Raw genomic sequence first — 20,880 nt, forward strand, 5'->3', positions numbered from 1 at the left:
AGCCTAGGCTGTGTATGAACACCGGATTGTATTTCAGTGCACACACGGTGCGGACAGGTAGCAGATCTTGAGGAGATATTTACTGATTTTGACAACAAGCATTCTCCAGAATCGCTGACTCCACCTTTAATGTTCGGCCCTGCACAATCAGGTGTGAACTGCAGAATTTCAATTTGACTTGACTGCATGGAACTTAGCTTAGCATTTTACTGACAGAGCAGAGAAAGGAGGTGGAACGGTGAAGTTGAAATCAAGATACCAGCACATTGGAGAGATGTGGGACAGGTGATACAGTTACATGAGGGAGTTACATATCCCCCCCCCCCCTATGAATGAGATTTCCAAATGTAAGCAGCCTGTAACAACAGATGAAGGGCTGCTCAGACTGACTGCAGTGAATAGGTCATTTCTCCTTTGGGGGAACAGTGAAATTGAAGGTTTCAAATCTCATCCACGTGCTGCGACGACTTTGCGGTTGGAATTAAAAAGCAGTGATTTGAATCGTTTGTTCGTGTGCTTTGCTATCTACCAGCCGGCATTCACCGCGACTCCTCATGATTACAGACAGAGATATGTACCTGTAAACACAGCAAGTGAGGCTCAAGTTTCACACAGCTGTGACACATTCAAGCCCCGACATTGTCCCTTGTGTGTACACATAATATTTGTGCAGACCTCGTACACCAGTCTCAGCTTGCCACAGGCACAAAGAGGGGCCAGGGGGAAAGGCAAAACTATGGAGAAAAAAAATTGTAAAAAAAAAAAAAAAAAAGTGAGTAAAATGAGCCCAGCCAAAAGAGATGTGTGGAGATAAAGTGTTCTCTTAAGTGAATGCGGGACAGAGCATTTGGGAATATAAAGGAAAGGGGTCAGATTGTGAGAGGGGATTTGGGCGGGATTTGTGATATTACCCAGCTGAGGTTGACCAGCAGTTTTGGCACGTTGTTCAGTGATGAGGTCAAAACCCCTTGGGCTCCTGTCTGTTATTGCGTAGATTGGCTAATAGATGGTCACGCACGCCGGCATGTGTTGGAAGGAACATGCCTGTGGACTGAGCACATAGTTGTGGGGACGCGTGGCAGATTGATAGTGTATAGCAGCAGCTGGTAGGGGGATCTCTGAGCACGTCCCAATGTCTTGTCACATCCTAACAGGCCCAGATGTTAAAAAACAAAACTCACGTCTGCAGCAGGACCGTGACAGCCAGCTGGCATAAGACTGGGGAATGTTTCAAATCCTGTTTAAATCTTCCGTCCTCAACGCTTCCTTAATCTAAACCCTTATATGATCTCATGACCATGTGTCCTACAACTGTAACATGGGAAGACAGAGATGCAATGTAAATGTAATGTAAAGATGCCCTCCAATATACAGCTCCGGAAAAAAAATAAGAAACCAGTCTGGATTTTTCTTAAATTTTCCTCTTTATATAACTTTGTGGTGGAATTTGGTAGAAATGTTGTCAGTAGTTTGATAGTATTTACCAAAATGTTCATTCTACACAGTACATTTTGAAGTGTTAAAATAACACTAAAAGAGTTAAATTTAACACCATTTCCGAGTGTATTTGGTCCCACTCAGAATTGGAGTTAAATTAACTCTCTTCAAAGTGTTACACTTTTAGAGTTAAATTAACTCAAAATAGAGTTAAAAATACACTGTATAGTGTTATTTAAAGCCTTATAGAGTACTTTCTACACCCCGTCTTTTAACTACCGAAATTGACACCAACACTAGGAGGCATTCTACTCCAGCTGTTGTTATATTAACTCAGATAGAGTTAATGGAGTTTGACACTGCATATTTAACACTGGGGAATTTACTGTGTACCTAAACATATGCCTATAACTAGTAAAACGAGAGACACTGAACGTTTTGAGTGGTCTCTTAATTTTAGTCCAGAATTATATACAGTATATAGTCACAGTCACAGATTTTACTCTATGACTTCAATTTTCAGCTATTTTCAAGTTTTTTTTCTAAGATCAGATTTACATTTGAATAGATATACACAAGGGAATGTTTTGTATTCTTGAAAACAGAGACACAGAGTTATTTTATGACATTAATACAAATGGTAAAATTGCATCTTAGGCCCAATTTCAGATTCAAAAGATGAAGATGTCATGAAGTCTTTTTAAGGAGTTTTACAAGCAGACACGGTTGTTTCAGTTCAGTTATAGTCTTGTTTTTCATTGTTAAACAAGCTGGTGTTTATTAGCACTTGTCTCTGGCTATGTGTTGTGCATTGTGGTTCTACAGTCTGGCTGTTTTTTTTGTGCTCTCTTTACTGTGTGGTTCATTAAAATGCTTTGGGACCCAAACACCATTAAATCTCCTTATGTATTTCCCTTCTTCAGTGAACAGCCTGGGCATCAGTGACGAGCTCAAGCAGAAGCTCCAAGACGTGATGGTGGACAGACATAAACTAACCCTGGGAAAGACCCTGGGAGAAGGTACGACTTTATTGTATTTAATCAAATCAAACTTAATTTATGTAGCACTTTTCACACACAGTCAATGTGTAACAAAGTGATTTACATAATAAAATAATATCCTAACCCTAACCCCAAATACCCCATCAATAAACATTAAATTAGTAAATTAAATTGAATGCGTCTTTGAGTGACCTCCAAAAAAGCGCTATATAAAACCTATCAGTTATTATTATTATTAAATTGAAAGCCTAGATAAATATAGAAGTAATAAATAAATGAAGTAAAAAGTGTCGGGGGTGACAGCAGTTTGTAAACACTGCCATACAGAGAGAGTGTTGTGGTTGATCAATTTTGTGTCACCTCATTTGACAATGGCTTGAATGTAACCGACTTTAATTTCTATGAAAAAAGTTACGCACTATAGCTTTAACTATGTGACGGCCTCATTTCTGGGAAAGCCTGGAGTTAATATCAGTACAGGGAGTGCCTGACGAACAGCGTGGTGAAACAGGCATTTGGAAACACTTTTATATCAGTCAAGGGTTGCTACATAGTACATCAAATTCAGCACTTATCTGCCCCCAGCACCAAATGCTTGCTTTCTACTTATCTTCAGTCATTTCCCGTCTGACACTAATGTGTTTGGAGCCGTGCGTATAATGTTACAGTTTACATTGTGATAACATACTCTGTAAAGTCAGGAGACTAATAATCCCTCACAATCTAACAAGGCATTTACTAAACTGATTTTTTTTTTTGGAAATATTTATATTTTTATATATATACAGTTCTGGACAAAATTAAGACACCAGTCTGGATTTTTCTTAAATCTTCATCTATACATAACTTATTTAAAATGCTCTATGACAAAAAATGTATTGGACTTTGGTAGAAATGTTGTCAGTAGTTTATATTATTAAACCAAAATGTTAATTCTCAAACATATGCCTATAATTAGTAAAAAACAGAGACACTGAACATTTGGAGTGGTCTTTAAATTTTTTCCAGAGCTGTATATATATACATTTTCAAATAAACTGCATTTTTAAGTGTGTTTCGATTATTTATTTTTTTCAGGGGAGTTTGGCTCTGTCATGGAGGGGCTGCTCACTCAGGAGGATGCTGCTCTCAAAGTCGCCGTCAAGACGATGAAGAGTGAGTAGACAGTCAACAGCTCTCAGCAAGTCGCCCACAATGCATCCCTTTCATCTCGCGAACACTTGGCCATTTGACGGACAGGCCCCTGGGTCAGAAAATGAACAAGTGTTTGTGGCAAGAAATGTTCAGTTTTATGTTCCGAATACAGACAAAGAGACAGCTTGTGGAACATCTTTGGTCAAAGAGAAAAAAAAGTTGACCCCATATAAACCGTATTGCCAAAGCTAAAGACAATTGTATAATGTTGAGGGGCGTAAAATGGCGCCACACTCTTGGGCGAGATTTCTAGCAGTTTGAAGCTGTAGCGACGTTAATACAAACATTAAGAGAATTCACTGTTTTGATCAAATTCAGAAACCGAAACGCCCTCTGAAAAGAAAAGTATATTTCTTCAATTTCGACCATTGTGTGTCCTAGCCATACAAAACATTTGTACTGTCTCCCTTCCAGTTGCCATCTGCACTCGCTCAGAGATGGAAGATTTTCTCCGAGAGGCCGCCTGCATGAAAGAGTTTGACCACGCCAATGTTATGAGGCTTCTAGGTGAGTCAAGATTCATTCTGCTTGTCACATCATGGGTGAGCAAATTTAAATAACAAAAAATAAATGTTTTTTTCTTACTTATTCTGTATATTTTTGCGGTTTCTTTGCTCAGGTTTTGAAACAGAAAGTTAAAAGATAAGATACGATTTGAAAAAAGATATAGCAATCGGTCTGTATTAAAACTTCATAAGGATGATCTACAAACCCTCAATATTAATAAATGCATTCATACTACACTCAAAGAGATATTCCCCATTTGCTGCATTTTCTGAAACGTAATGTAACTTTATTTAAACGGGGACAATGTACAAAAGAAACATTAATCTTGTTTAGAGCAAGGAGAGATGCATTGTACCAGGTTTTAGCAAACTGCTATTTTTCCACCTGTAGTCCCTCGATGCAATGTAGACATTATCAAAGGCAACAGTGAGTAGTTATATATAAGATGTTTTGGAGTTGGAGGCTTTAAGTTAAGACAAGCATCCCAAAAGCTATGCAAATGAAACCCTATCTTCAGGCATGATTAAACTATAATGCGAGCTAAAGTGAGAAAATATGTTTGTAGTTTGATGAACTGATCCTTTAAAAATACTGACACAGTTCATTAGCGTATACTCAACAGCGATCTGTCTGAAGATAATGAGTAAAATCGTGTTGATTTCTTCAGGGAAATGTACAGTATGCAGTGAGTGAGTGTGTGTATTGTACTAATCTGGAGTGTGTTTTTACAGGTGTGTGTCTGCAGACCGTGGAGAGTGAAGGCTACCCCTCCCCCGTGGTTATCCTGCCCTATATGAAACACGGGGACCTGCACAGCTATCTGCTCTACTCAAGACTGGGAGACTGTCCTGTGGTTAGTAGGATTTCACAATAAAAGCACAGAGTCAGCAACCCACACTCACACATGTGCATAGGCCTACAGTCCCCTCCAAAAGTATTGGAACAGTGAGGCCAATTCCTTTATTTTTGCTGTAGACTGGAAATAGTAGGGTTTGACACCAAAAGATGAATATGGGACAAGAGATCAACATTTCAGCTTTCATTCCCAGATCTCATATTCATCTTTTGGTGTCAAACCCAAATGTTTCATAAAAAATGTCTACATAAAAAATAAAGGAATTGGCCTCACTGTTCCAATACTTTTGGATTGTCCAACACACACAATTATCAAGCTTCAATGGGTTTAAGGTTTATAAGTTCACATGTGTGTCTGTCAGAAGAATGGGATACAAAGGTCGTAACATATGTAAAGTGTGTGTGTGTGTGTGTGTGTGTGTGTGTGTGTGTGTGTGTGTGTGTGTGTGTGTGTGTGTGCGTGCGTGCGTGCGTGCGTGCGTGTGTTATAGTGAGTCCCCATCCACACTCTATTGGCAGCATGTACGCTCTGAGATCATGAAAACACAAAGATACACGTCTGCTTTTGCTCTCCGCAGTTTTACTTGTTAATGGATGAGATGTGTTTTTGGAATCAATAAGTGCCGTACTCAGTAAGTCCCTCAAGAGCCGGGGTGGGGAAACACAAGCGTAATAAAAACAAGATTTCCGGGAGTATGTTGAAACATCCATGAGTTCGGCAAATGTTCAAAAAACACAGTTGGTGTTGGATCCCAGGATTTTATTATCTGGAGCAGGGAGCATTCATTTCAGGCACACATAGAAAGGTGTTCTACTGCCCTCTACTGTGTAGAAAATAAATGACAACTAGTGGTGACTATACTGTATGGCTGTGTTTGAATAGCTTACTAACGTCCTCCCCTCCTACATACTCAACATGTATATACTCCACACTGTCTACTTACCGATCGATTGTGTATGCGAGGTTCGTCGGACTGTTTACACTGAAGTATACAGAAGCAATAAAGAATAAAAAAAAAAAACTTCCATGCCGTTTGAAAAGACGCAATGCATTGTTGGGCGGTTGAGTAGGAAAAGTAACCTATCGATCCATACACAAAATCTTCCCCGGAAGTTAGTACTCATCTGGTAATTTCTCGCCTACCCAAACTTGCATACAAAACCGTCACATACTCAAATTGATGTCAAACTTAGTATGAGTAGGACGTTAGTATGGCTTTTAGTATGAGTAGGATGTTAGTATGGCTTTGAGTATGAGTAGAAGGTTAGTATGAGAAGGACGTTGGTATGGCTTTCAGTATGAGAAGGATGTTAGTAGGGCTTTTAGTATGAGTAGGATGTTAGTAGGGCTTTTAGAGTGAGTAGGACGTTAGTAGGGCTTTTAGTATGAGTAGGATGTTAGTATGGCTTTCCGAACACAGCCAAAGACTTAAACCTGTATTCTCTCTGTGTTGCCCTACAGTACCTCCCGTCTCAGATGCTGGTCAAGTTTATGACGGATATTGCCCGAGGGATGGAGTACCTCTGTAAAAAGAACTTCATACACAGAGACCTCGCTGCTCGCAACTGCATGTAAGCACAATCCCTACTTCTACTTTTACTCTTTCTGTTCCCTTTTTTATGTTACCACTACTAGCTCTTTCTCTTGCTGAGGATCTTACTTTTTTTTACTTGTCTTGAGAGGTGAAGCCTCTACTACTAGGATGTAGTGGAAGGAATGATACTTTTGAATGGGCATTTCATTTGATGTAATTTTATCATATTTTACAAGAGAATCATATATATTTTGTAAGAAAAGTCTTAATCTGCTAGGTAGCTATTGAATATTTCCTTGTTATATAACGGAGCAGTTGTATAAAGTCAAAAAAATCTACTTTTTCATCATGGTACTCAAGTAAACTCACATAAGTGCAGCGTCCTAACACTTGTGGTTTCTGTTCCGCAGGCTGAATGAGAACATGAATGTGTGTGTGGCCGACTTTGGCCTCTCCAAGAAGATCTACAACGGAGACTACTACAGGCAGGGGCGGATCTCTAAAATGCCCGTTAAATGGATCGCCATCGAAAGCTTGGCTGATCGCGTCTACACCACCAAGAGCGACGTGGTAAGTTCACCTACTGTGTGTTTGGGGGGGAAGAGTGTCTGTGTCTGTGTCTGTGTCTGTGTCTGTGTGTGTGTGTGTGTGTGTGTGTGTGTGTGTGTGTGTGAGTGTGTGTGTGCGGTGTGTGTGTGTGTGTGTCTGTGTCTGTGTCTGTGTCTGTGTGTGTGTGTGTGTGTGTGAGTGTGTGTGTTTGTGTGCGGTGTGTGTGTGTGTGTGCGGTGTGTGTGTGTGTGTGTGTGTGTGTGTGTCTGATGTTTTGATATTTTGTATCATCAAAACTGTCAAAACTGGTATCTATTTGATTAATTCTCTGCCAAGGTTGGAAGTATTTTGGGTGACTATTGCTTTAAGGTTAGGGTTGTGTTAAAGGGATAGTGCAGAATTTAGCGTGAAGGTGTTATGGTAAAAATGTAGGGTGTGCTTCTGGGAAATGAATCCAAGGTCGTGACGAGGTTAAACGTTATAAGCCATTACATTACATGTCATTTAGCAGACACTTTTATCCAAAGCAACTTGGATAACTGGAGCACACATTCATACACCGATAGCGGCAGCTACCACGCAGGGTGCTGGCTAACTATCAGGAGACATTTAGGGTTCAGTATCTTGCTCAGGGACACTTGGACATGTGGCGGGGAGACTGGTGATCGAACCACCGACCCTATAGTTGTGGGTCAACCCTTATCCTATCCACTTCGCCACAGCCCCGACCATATATACTACAGTATGTTTAATCCCAAGAAATTGAGAAAAGGCACTATTTTATTATCCTCAAGAAGACAGAGTTCTGATTTATTGAGAATTCTCCTAATACCACACAATGCATATCTTCAGCAACATCTGCGACAGACATTAGTCGGTTACAGCTGATGATATGACTGCATGTATGTTTGAGCGGCCCTAACTTGTCACGCATATGTGAAAGTGTTCATACTGTGTAAGCATTAAAAAACATGGACATTCCTCAGTCAGTTGTGCATAAAGAAGGATGTCCATAAAGAAAGCCTAGACAAACATGACTGTGTTAGTTCCATAGCTAATGTTTGGACAGTACAAACTCGTGTTAGGAGTGTGTGGCAAGTGTGTTGAAAAACCTAAAGGAATTCAAAGATCCATAACCCTTCCCCTCTCCCTCTCCCTCTCCCTCTCTCTCTCTCTCTCTCTCTCTCTCTCTCTCTCTCACACACATACACACACTCTGTCTCTCTCTCTCTCTCTCCTTTCCACCATTTTTCTTTCTTTCTTTCTCCCCCAGTGGTCGTTTGGAGTGACCATGTGGGAGATTGCCACGCGGGGCCAGACTCCGTACCCAGGGGTGGAGAACAGTGAGATTTATGATTACTTGAGACAGGGGAACCGTCTCAAACAGCCTCCAGACTGTCTGGACAGCATGTAAGTGTCTAATCCTCCGTCACACATTCCTCACATAACACAGAATGAATGACACTGATGATGTGGTACCTTGGAAATTGTCTACTGTCTACTGATTAGAAATATATATATATTTTTTTTTTACATAAAGCAATCAAGGCTTCTCGGGACTCAGAGAATTCCATGTTTCTTAAGATTCTCATTTTTAATGCTTTACTACTGAACCGTTTTTTGTTTCAGGATATACGGTTTATTTCTTTAATTTGAAAAGCTTAAACACTTCCTGTTACTAAGAGTAAGACCGTTTCTATTTTGTCCAAAGTTTTGTCGGATCAGATTTTGGATAAATAATACTATACTGGTCTGGAAGAAAATGTGTCATAAATCAGACCAAATCCTTCTGTAGTAACCTTCAGAATAGTGCTAAGAAAGGTTACGGAAAGTTAATTTGATGTAACTGCTTTAGAAGTTGAGATGTTTGTATCGATAAAGAACTAATGCTGAGTTAATATTTGATGAAGATGGTTGTATAAGGGGGAAATATACAAAATATATAATAAATCTCAAAATGTAGGCCTACCAGTGCTTGTGAAAAAAAAAAACTCTGCCAGCCCAAGAAAGACTACTATGATGAAGGGGAATGCATGATACTCTTGAATGGGCATTTCATTTGATCCAATATAACTTTCATCATATTTTATAAGATAATCATATGTGCTTGTAAAAAAATAAATCTCTGCTGTGTCTCACCTTACCATTTTCTCCTATCTCTCCAGCTACTCCCTGATGTTCTCCTGCTGGCTCCTGAGCCCCAAAGATCGCCCTTCGTTTGAGGCTCTGCGCTGCGAGCTGGAGAAAGCCCTCGAGGACCTGCCCGACCCCACAGACCCCGATGAGATCCTGTACGTCAACATGGACGAATCCTCCATGGAGCCGGGGGCCGTCGGAGGCCGCGACCCCATGGGAGGGCCTTCCCCGCTCTGCCTCAAGGGGCTGGACTCGGTCACCACTGTGGAGGTCCACCAGCCCAACCGCTACGTCCTCTGTCCCCAACATGAGACCAACAACCGGAACCTGTGTGACTCCCTGGAGAGCCTGGACATGCCTGTGTCGTCGTCCACCGCCACACTGCCTTTACAACCGTCCTGCCGCTCCTCCCCTATCCCCAACCACCAAGCTCCCAACTCGAATGTCGATCTCTTGGAGGACAGGGAAGGCTCCAGGAAAATGCCCTGGCAGTGATTTTTTTAATGGACGTCGCTCTTTTGAAAAGAAAATTACAAGACTTTCCACCTGCCAAAGTGTGCCATTCTTTCACACACACACACACACACCCCGTCCAAGAACAAGGTCGGAGCCGCTTGCTAAATACAGTAGGACTGTAAGAAAACCACATGTGCCCCTATAGATACACGTTTTGCACAAATACACACTCAGCCGAAAAGCATTCCAAGGAAGAAGAAGTGAAGGATTGGGACTTATTTCCTTTGTCGAAACCCACTCGCTTCCAAAAATTACGCATACGTTTTCAAGTGATTGTCAAAGTGAGAGACAATAGACAGCGGTTGAAGGAGGTTAGAGCGTGTGTTGTTTGCCCACGTACAATGCAGCACAATCAGACAAAAATGAATTCCCAGTTTTCTTTAGCAATAAAAATACCCAACTACCTGTACACAGCAGAGGGATGTCCTTTAAACTCATTAAGCTAAAAACAAAACAATGAAATCAACCGTCTCTGTGAAAACCAGCTCACACACTGCCAGGCTGAATTTACAAGCAAACAAACTCAGGAGCTTGAACTTTCCCGTGAGTTAGTAAGCGCCAACATGGACAAATCTGTTCTTTTGATGGACAAGCGTCACCCGTCCGAACCCCATGTGTAACCCTGTGTAACTCAGAGAGGACTGGTGAGGAAGGGCAAGGAGAAGCAGCATCAGAATCCATTTCACTGAAGGTTTCACCGTATGCAGACGACTTGCTACTTTGATGTTTTATTGGCGGAGGTTTACGAAAGACAACAAGAAGATTTTTACGCTTAAATCACCAACATTGTTGATGTTGCACCATAATTCTACTTGGACCTGTGTTTTTTTTGGCAGGTTTTATGACTTTGATGATGCTAGAATTTCCTCTTCCTACCGAACAAATGATGTTAAACTGAAGGACGGGAAAATCCAGTAGCAACAGATTTGAACAGGAGTAAAACAAAGTTTGAACAACTGTCCTGCCTGATGTGCCATTTACAAGTTACACAGGGCAACTCATTTATCACATGACAGGCGAGACACATCTGCAAGTCCTGAAACAACTAGTCGATACATCTTTGTCATAACTCAGGAAGCTAAAGGCTTTGCTCAAACAGGGACAGAGGTACTGGTCAAATCAAGAGGGTACAGTAATCAGAGGTATATGGACAGACAGACAGACAGACAGACAGACAGACAGACAGACAGACAGACAGACATAGGGGAGGTACGGACGTGATGGAGTAACGTAAGGCAAAAGGTGGGATAAGCCCCTGACTTTTGCTTTTTTGGCTCAAGCACAGTGTTATTACACATTTTGTAATTTTTTTGTTGTATGCTGATTTTTTGTATTTCTACAACTTTGCACTAATGTTTTTGTTTTTATATATCCGTGTATGTTTGTTTATAGTTTTATATCTTTTATGCTTTTTTCATTGTTGTTGTCTGTGTTTACTTCCTGGGACATTCTCAGTCATCTTGTAGAGAACTGGCCTATCATGAAATCTTTTCACACGTTACCACCTGTATATAACATTATGGCCAAGAACAAAGCCTGTGAAAGATGTCAACGTTTTGCAGGGCGCTTAAATACATTGGAGTGTGTTTTCCGCAATGACTGTTGGACTGGGGAAAACATGACCAACCTCGTCATCTGACATCATCCTCCCTGCCACACACTCTTCTATTCTGGGGATATTTTTTGTTTTTTAGAGCTGTAAATAGAAAGTCTGTTACCGGCAGTAGTCGAGGATGAGGGGACAGAAAAACAGCTTCTGGAAAAACTGAATGTGGTCATCCGAAACCCTCTGCTCTGAGAGAAAATTCACCAGCACTTATTTCTTTTTTCTATCTCTCTATATATGTATAGTTGCTTAAAAAAAATCATAACTTTGTCATTAGAATGGACCATATTTTGAACACACATTTTGTTTGAATGAGGCTCTGTGTCTCTCGGTTGTATACATCAAAGGTACTTACAGCCCTGGAAAAAATTAAGAAACCAGTCTGGATTTTTCTTTCTCTACATTACTTATTGAACATGCTCTAAATGACAATATTTTTATTGTGAATTTGGTAGAATTGTGGTCAGTAGTTTATATTATAAAATCTAAATGTTTATTCTACTCAAACATATGCCTATAAAGAGTAAAACAGGATGGTCTCTTAATTTTTTCCGGAGCTGTATATATGGAACAGTTTACCTGTGCAAAAAAAATTCACCAATTTGAATGCAGGTACATCTACTGGCTTATACCAACCAGTGTGTTTGTGAACACAGTGAACATTTTGGACTTTAAGAAAAGAAAAACCTTCCAAGAATATTATAACAAAAACTGAAACTCCTGCTATTCAAGCCTTACATCTAGGAACTTCACAACCTTACCTGCAGTGCCTTCACAGAGCCAGTACTTTGCATAACGGACGTTTTTATGTCTATGAATTGTGATTCTCCAGATGTGTTGAATTGGGAGAAGACTGTCTGTGCTATATTTGCCTTTATATTGTCACCGTCATGATTTGTAAACAAGGTTTTATACAGTCCCTACAGTATTTTGTATAAGAAATAAATGTGTTTGTCATGAATGGACTCTCTGCTTGAACTTTGATGCAGTCAATAATAGTCTCATATCATGTGTGTTAGTGAAAGGTTTATTCATTCAGATAACCAAACAATACAGCAGATGATGAGGTAAATTATTGTCTGATTACAATTCACGATCACAGCAGAACGTTTAAGAACCTGATATAAACGCAACATTGGCTCTGAAAGATCAATTAACAACCGGAAAACAAGTGAAATAGTTGAATAACGTACTAATAGATGTATAGTGTGTGTGTGTGTGTGTGTGTGGTTTCAAAAGTGGATGTAGGAGATCTGCACGTCGCCCTCTATCTCCAGCATGTCTATCTCGTTGAAGGACTGCATGCGATGGGGGAAGTCAAACAGGTGCTGCCCGTTCACAAACACCTTAAACCGCTGGTTCCCGCAACGAATCGACATCTGAGAAAAAATTATAATAAAATATTAGGACTATAGCACTTTGAACATAAAAAAATTGCAACACAGGACTAAATATTTTCAATAAAAAAAATTAATAAAAATAGATTTAGGAGTTAAGATGAGTTATTACCCTAGTAAAAACAGTTCTTCCTAGGATCCACAATAAAGCTCCGGACAAAATTAAGAGACCAGTCTGGATTTCTGATTCTGAATCTGAATCTGATTCTGATCTCTACATAACTTATTGAAATGCTCTTAATGACAAAAATATTTATTGGAATTTGGTAGAAATGTTGTCAGTAGTTTATATTATAAAAACCAAAATGTTCATTCTACTCAAACATATGCCTATAATTAGTAAAACGAGAGACACTGAACATTTGGAGTGGTCTCTTTATCCTAGAGCTGTATAAATATGGATACTGTTTGACAGCTACCACTACTTACATCAAAGTACTGTCCCTCTGCAAAGGGGTTGTAGTTGAGCTCTCGTTCCTCCGCCCCCCAGCTCCCTCCTATCAGGCTGTTCCTCACCACGATCCCCTCCCTCACTCTGGGGTTCATGTGGAAGACTATGTCCCGGGATCGACCCACCATGAAGTTAATGCTCATTCTGCAGCACAAAAGAACAACACTTAGCCTACATATTACAGTAGAGTTATTTAGATAGATGGATGGAGGATGGATAGATAGATATATAGATAGATAGATAGATAGATAGATAGATAGATAGATAGATAGATAGATAGATAGATAGATAGATAGATAGATAGATAGATAGATAGATAGATAGATAGATAGATAGATAGATAGATAGATAGATAGATAGATAGATAGATAGATAGATAGATAGATAGATAGATAGATAGAGAGTATTTATTGTTGTTGCATGTTGTACTGTATAACAAAGCTTTGTTAAAACTATCTGGTGAGCAGCATATGAAATATATACACATAGACCAACACACACTTGCACAAAAACGTCCCACCGTTACTCATGTACACACTACACCCACTTGTCTCCTCCGTAGGGCACCATGCCTCTGATGATGATGGTCTTCTTAGGGAACATCCCTCCTGGGATCATGTTAGAGTAGGGCACCGGCTTAAAACACACAGCAAAAACAAAATAAGACGTTGGCTACAAGTGGGTTTTTCTAAATACACACAGGTTAATGGTCATATCCTCCAAGAATCCACAAAAGGTATCTTGATGTTAACAATACTTGGTGTGTCAGAGGATGATTCTTCCTAAGTCTGGTTTTGAATGTGTGCTGAGTGTGGAAGAAATGTTACTTACAGGATTGTAGACTGGCTGCCCACCCATGCCCTATATTCAGATGAAAAGATATAGGATGCAAATTAGAAAACCAGGAATAAGGAAATATCATGTATCCATAAAACTTCATTGTGCAGTTTTCTCACCGGCAGGTTTGATCCTGGGAATCCTCCCTGATAGAAGCAAAAAAAAAACATTTACTTTGAGTGAAAATTGGTTTTAGTAAAACATATGTCAGAAAAATCAATCAAATGTTTACAACAAAAATTATAAGATTATTTCATACCCCCATACCACCACCACCGCCCATGCCTCCTGGATATTCACCCTGCAAAGAAACACATATTTTAAGAATTAACTATTTTGTACTAATGTATTGTGGATTAATTAAGTTTAATTAGGTGTTGTTCTATATTGTTGACATGCAATTAATGTAATACCTATAGTAGACACTATACAAATGTATTAATTTCAATTTGAGCATTGAGAAAAAGCAGAAAAAAAGGTATTTATTCACCCCCATGTTGCCTCCTGGATATCCTCCCTGCTGAAAAGTGGTGAGCATGTTATCACTGTTTAATATTTCATTTTATTTTCAAACACACTAGCATCCTTTCATGAACAAATATACTTACTGGCATGCCTCCACCCATGCCTTCACCCATGCCACCTGGGTATCCTCCCTAGAGAAAGCACAGTTGTTGAAGTCATGTGTGTTTCACTATATTGTCAGGAATATTTAAGGAAATTGCTTAGAAATATATTTTTTAACCCCAACAACAATAACATACCCCCATGTTGCCTCCTGGGTAACCTCCCTGCTGAAAAGTGAAGAACATGTAATTTCCTGTACAATTCTGTGCTGAATAACACTTTTACACTTAAATTAGATTAGATGACACTTAGATATATAGTATATATATATATGATAATAATAAATGAAAATATAAATAATAATAACTATTATGACTAAGTAACTATTAGTTACGGAGAAGGGGTGGGATTAAATAAGCGTAAACTTCTTCCCACTCCTTTTCGAACATGATGTTACAATTATCAAGTATTTTTCATTCATGTAGCTAATTACGCTTTCTAATTTTTGTAACATCATTATTTTATGTATGATATTTTCAGTTTTTTCTTTTACATGTTCGAAATAAATTTCAATCAAATCAAATTATATAAATATAGGCTACTGTACTTACTCCCATTCCTCCTCCCATTCCTCCGCCCATTCCACCCTACAAAGATAAAACAGAAATGGAAAATTATAAACTGAACTGCAGCATGTTATTCTACTCTACTATACAATACTTTATTATAGCTAGTAATAGCAATGTTAATATCTTGTAATAATGTTGGATTAAAAATAACCTTTACACTTAAATTACGTATACTTACTCCCATTCCTCCTCCCATTCCACCCTACAAAGATAAAACAGGAATGCAAAAAAAAAAAATACACAACATATCTAATTAACATATAATATAATGAAAGTTCACAGAAAGTTCCATCAAGTACATGAACTATTAAAACAGCAGATTGGAAAAACGTGCAAATACACAGGCACATTGTCACTTACTTATGGCAAATACTACTCTATCATACTGTACTTTATCATAGCTTGTAAAAACAATGTAATAATATGCTGATGTATTTTATAATGAGATAATGCAGTGGTAATAACAAGATGAACTAATCCTAATCATAAAGCTAATTCAAAACCTTGCAGTAAAAGTGTATACTCCCTTGTGAGCTAAAACAACAACACAGGTAAAACAACTAGCCCTGCACCAAAAACTACTAACACCACAGCTGCTATTATTTTAGATTATATATAACTCCCCTGACGACCCTATACTAAGCCCCTAGCAACCATTAATAACACCTAAAACAGCTAAAAATTACACAGTTTCATGGCACATTGCTGTTTCCGCTTATGCCAAAGCTTGAAGTAATAAAAACCTGGCAACCCAGCAAAACAAAGCATATACAGTATTTTCCAGTATCAGCATTTATTGATTTTACTCACTCCCATTCCTCCAGGATACCTATTCATGCCACCGCCAGCCCCCTGACGCAGAAGCAAAAAGTATTAGCAATAGCAATGAGCTTTTTCCATGATTTATTATTCAGAACGGCCATATTTTTTCACCCCTTTTCCCCCAGCAAAAGCCCAAAGCGCACAGAGGAAAACTCAGGGGAGCGGAAGTCTCACCCCTATGACATTAATGGTCTGGATGGAAACGTCTCCAGCGATCTGCATTGCACAAACTCTCTCCACGGGGATACGGTGCTCGAAAGTATGGAAGTCGTTCCCATTGACTTTGATCTGCAAAAGGGGGATTTTGAATGGTTAGTGGAGTGTGTAATGGCGTGTACTCAAATGTCAGTATGTAGACTATGGCATTAATCATTATGTGGGGAAAAAAATATGTTAAGAGGTATTCAGAAATGTATAAACCACACACAACTCTAGTAGAATAAAAGTTAAAAAATGTATTGGTTAAAATGACATTCATTGTAAGGTAACTATTTACTTTAACTTCTATTTAAGCATGTATATGCACTATGTAGACATTATATAATGGTTCTTATCAAACAACAATGTAGTTATAAGCATTGAATTTTTTTTATTTATGTCGGCTTCTTGTCAATAAATGTAACTCTGTTTAAACAGATATAGGAAAACGCAGCTGTTATAAATTTGTTTTCATAAGATTTTTTTTTACATTTTGAGTCAATACTGTAAAATAATAAACACTTAAACCTGCAGTGTGTAGAATTTTGGGTTTTATTTCCTAGCAGATTTTGTAGAAAGTAATTTTAATATCCATAAGTACATTTAATTTAGTGCATAATAGCTGAACATTTTTTTTTTGAATTATTATTTTTTCCCTTTGAAAGGGTCTCATATATGTCCATAATTCTGCATATTTTGGACCAAGGCCTAGTGCCGCCATCTTGAAAGTGTCATAGTTGGAATGTCATCAGGTGCATTGTTTAAAATTTAGAATTGTTCTTGTCCTTGAAGGCCACCCAGGGAGCGTTGCATTCTAGAACTTTGTAGAACTTTCTTGATGATGTCATATTACACACTGCACCTTTAAATGTACTAATATCTATTATAACTATATTTCAGTTTGTTATAACCAATTTAGTACATGTTTAAATAGTATCTGTAAATATTTCATTTAAATAAGGTGGTTAAGGTTATCTGTTATCTTTGTATGTTTATGTGACCCATAATAAAACAGTAGCCTATGTGGCCTTGTGGTTGTTCTGACCTGGTAGCCCTGGCCAGTGACCATGATGACCATCTCGAAGGCCTGGCCCTTGCTGAAGGGCATGTCCCGGATCTTGTCCTCTGAGCCCCAGGACCCATTGTCACACGAGTTGAAAACCACTTTGTCCCAGCCGTCAAACCGAGGGTTGAAGTGGAGGGCAATGTCACTTGATTCTGACTCTCCGCAGAGCAGGTTGACATAGAACCTGCCGAAAGTAACAGCAGGTGAACCGTAGAATTATCAGTACTGAAGTGACTAATATGTTGGTTTACTGATAACAGTTTATTAACAAATGCGAACAGTGTAGGTGGGGCCAATTGTGAAGAAACTGGTCATGTTAAAAAAAAAAAAAAAAAAAAAAAAACTCCCCCTACAAGTAGATAAGTCACAATACAGCCAGATATGTACTGTGTATTTACTCTGTCTGTTAGGGGCTGTAAATGTACCTTTGGCAATCCAGGTATTACTATTTGAAAAAGGGCAGGGACAAATCATAAAAGTGGAGTCTGCTTTGATACGGAACAATGCGGAAAGAAACCTGCTCCACCCAGCGTTAGATTACACAAGGCGGTCCCTCAAGTTTTTAAATTATGTCTAAAGGTTTAGAGATTAAATAATGACTACTTTCTTATACCTAATAACACAGTTACCTATTTGGAAACTTATTTTACAGACTTAACTCACCCTCCAGCTCTTAACTACTGGTATATGTTCCTTTATAAGGCAATTTTGCACGATCTGCCTCCTTATTTGTGTTCTCTAATGGTTCCTAAAAACAGTGCTCGTATCACTCGGTCTAGCAGTTTAATTATGTATAACGTTCCTCGGACTCGCACTGCGTTTGGTGAAAGTGCCTTTAAATCTTTTGCCCCCTCATCATGGTGTAAGCTACAGGAACACCTTAAACTTGAATCCTTTATCACCATGAACAATTACAAAAGCAGGATTAAGGACTATTTAACCGCAAACTGTACATGCCCGGTTACTGAACACTGACTTACTGCCAATGAGATTGATGCTTTGTGACTTTTTATTTTATTTTTATTTTTTATTGTGTTTTGTGTCTTGTTTTAAGTGTGAAATTTTGTTTTTTTAATGTGAAGCTTTTATGTTTTTATGCTGCCTTCTTGGCCAGGACTCTCTTGAAAAAGAGATTTTGAATCTCAATGAGTATATTCCTGGAAAAATAAAGGTTAATAAAAAAATAAAAAATAAAATAAACTAGTAAGTTGACACACACAGTTACTCTTCTCAAAATCAAGATTAAATTTCATGCTAAGTGCGAGTTAAAATGTTGCTCCAGTGGTGTATTGGAAAGAGCACATACCATGGTTCGAATCTGACCCGTGGACCTTTACTGCAGGTCAGGACCTCCCCCCTCTCTCTCTGTCTCCCCATTTCAACTCTGTACTATCAAATAAAGCTTGAAAATGCCAACAAAAAAAAAGTTACAATGTTACAGATTTATGTTCACCTGGTAATTTCCTCAGGAATGGAGCCCTGGATGTAGATGGACGTCCCTGACCTCAGGCCTCCGTGAATGGGTCCCAGATGGGGGATTCTCTGTTCAAAGCACAAAGAACACTCAACCACACTGCACAGGCATACTCTTCCTGTTCCTGTTGTTTTATTTCTTATTCGCTTTTCTAATGTGTATTCTATACTTGATGTATTTTAATCTTGCCCCTGTAAAGCACTTTCAATTGCCTTGTGTCTGAAATGTGCTATATAAATAAACTTGCCTTGCCTTGCCTTATACAGTAAACATTTTGAGTAAAATTACTTCAAAGTAACTGTATTTTTTAAGGTTTATTCCATTGGATAATTTATTTTGCATTTTTAAATAATGATAATACATAAATCAAACCTATTTCTGAAAGAGTCATTCTAGATCATTTTGGTCTTGCCTTCCCTATAGTACACACTGTCCTGTGTTTTCAACAAATATCGGCTACTTAAACTATAAATATCTACAGCAACCAATCAAGACTAACCAGAATTTCCACAACAAATAAGCCCACATTACTGTGCAGATTTTTAGAATAATAATGCTGGCAACAAGATTGACAAAAAAAAATGTAATGAAATGAGCCTGGTGTATTTAGATTTTGTTATATCCATCAGGTGTATGCATACATACTGTATAACTTACCCAATGTAATATAGTGTTTAGGTCATATTCTTTTTACGTAATTCTGGACATAATTAGTACTTTGATTTTTTTCTTTGGAATTTGCAGACACAAGCCTGGACTGGCCTCCTTTGGTCTGAACTGTGTCAGATGATTCAAGCATATCGACCTAACTAGTGATTCAAAATAAATATTCATTATTTTGCATGAGTGCAATGCATTACCCAACAAGCTATACATATAGGCAAGGCAAGACTATTGTATTTATATAGCACACATTCAAAGTGCTTTACAGGGGCAAGATTAAATTACATAATACACATTAGAAAAGCGAATGAATAGAAATAAAAGATTTAAAAGCTAGTGAATAGAAATATATGGGAATATATATATAAAATATAATGTAAAAGTACAACCTATAAACTCCAGCAACAGTTAGTGCAGGTACTTACAGGGCTGTAGATGGGCTGATAGCCAGGCGGGGCGACAAACGGCATGGCAACAGTCACGGAGCTGGAGACAGTCAAGTATAGAATCAGGAGGAGATTTGGCAGGAACTGATCTCTGCTGGAGGCCTTGTTTTATACCAGTGATGAGGGTTGGGCCGGACAGGGTACCAAACCCTGCACTACATCACTGTGTTTACTTTGGAGGCACAAGATTGCACATTGACCTTTGACCCACCGCAGAGGAGTGGCACCTTACTACAAAAGACAGAGTGAGTGTGTGTGTGTGTGTGTGTGTGTGTGTGTGTGTGTGTGTGTGTGTGCATGTGTGTATGTAACCGGCAAATGGTCGAAACCAACATGAAACTGTGGCAGCTATTGTCTCAAGAGGAGGAAGTAAAAAGTAAAAATACTGCAAGGTAGAAAGACTCCTTTGCAAGTGAAGTCATGCTGCGGAGGATATCGCTGAAGTAAATGTATGTCTGCTAAATACACTCACTCAAGTATCAAAAGTGTGTGTGCAACTTTTAATGTGTACAGCATGAAACATTTCATTGTTGTAACTGGTCAAGGTTAGAGGCTGTAGTGCTACGAATTTGATGTATAATTGCTAACATTTTATAAGCTATGTATGTAAAATCTGTAAAGAAACTACGACCTATAAAGCTGTCAAATAAGTGGAGTGAAGTAAAGAGTACTATAGGTTCAGCTAACATAGACCTAGGTGTCATAAAAGTGTTCACAATCACAGAGTAAATGCAAATGTAATTTACTTTGTTGATAGTTTATTGTCATTGCTGCCTTTATATTATTTCTACAGTGTCATTATGGCTTTTAAACTGTTTCCAAATCCTAAAAATGGACTGGTGTTAGGTTGTTAAAATAACACAACCTTTTTGTTGCAACTTTCAGAATATTTCTTGTTTTTTTTGGAGACATAATCGCTGTGTAGCAAGTTGAAGAGTAATCAGTTGTCTTTTCCTTTGTTTTACTCCCCTGAGATTCAAATAATTATAAAGGG

General features: G+C 38.6%; 2 protein-coding genes across 2 annotated transcripts in view; one reads left to right on the plus strand and one right to left on the minus strand.

Annotated features, from left to right (window-relative positions):
• Positions 1–12,297, plus strand: part of axl (AXL receptor tyrosine kinase) — a 41,783-nt gene extending 29,486 nt beyond the window's left edge. The window contains exons 13-20 of the mRNA XM_080025098.1: positions 2,361–2,456; positions 3,516–3,593; positions 4,047–4,139; positions 4,871–4,992; positions 6,457–6,566; positions 6,940–7,099; positions 8,352–8,488; positions 9,244–12,297. Coding sequence (XP_079881224.1) covers positions 2,361–2,456; positions 3,516–3,593; positions 4,047–4,139; positions 4,871–4,992; positions 6,457–6,566; positions 6,940–7,099; positions 8,352–8,488; positions 9,244–9,709 — 1,262 coding nt within the window. The 3' untranslated portion in view covers positions 9,710–12,297. The remainder of the gene's footprint in view (positions 1–2,360; positions 2,457–3,515; positions 3,594–4,046; positions 4,140–4,870; positions 4,993–6,456; positions 6,567–6,939; positions 7,100–8,351; positions 8,489–9,243) is intronic.
• A 271-nt stretch (positions 12,298–12,568) lies between these two features.
• Positions 12,569–19,910, minus strand: LOC307271503 (galectin-4-like; the record flags this gene model as incomplete). Its single annotated transcript, XM_080053987.1, has 13 exons — positions 12,569–12,715; positions 13,163–13,328; positions 13,732–13,820; positions 14,016–14,045; positions 14,141–14,167; positions 14,281–14,322; positions 14,630–14,677; positions 14,786–14,812; positions 15,200–15,226; positions 16,214–16,327; positions 17,283–17,487; positions 18,757–18,845; positions 19,866–19,910. 13 exons carry the CDS (start codon positions 19,908–19,910, stop codon positions 12,569–12,571), a joined length of 1,056 nt encoding a protein of 351 aa, XP_079910113.1.
• Between the last annotated feature and the right edge of the window lie 970 nt (positions 19,911–20,880).

Source organism: Ammodytes marinus, assembly GCF_949987685.1.
Source record: "Ammodytes marinus genome assembly, chromosome: 3".
NCBI classification, from domain to species: domain Eukaryota; kingdom Metazoa; phylum Chordata; class Actinopteri; order Uranoscopiformes; family Ammodytidae; genus Ammodytes; species Ammodytes marinus.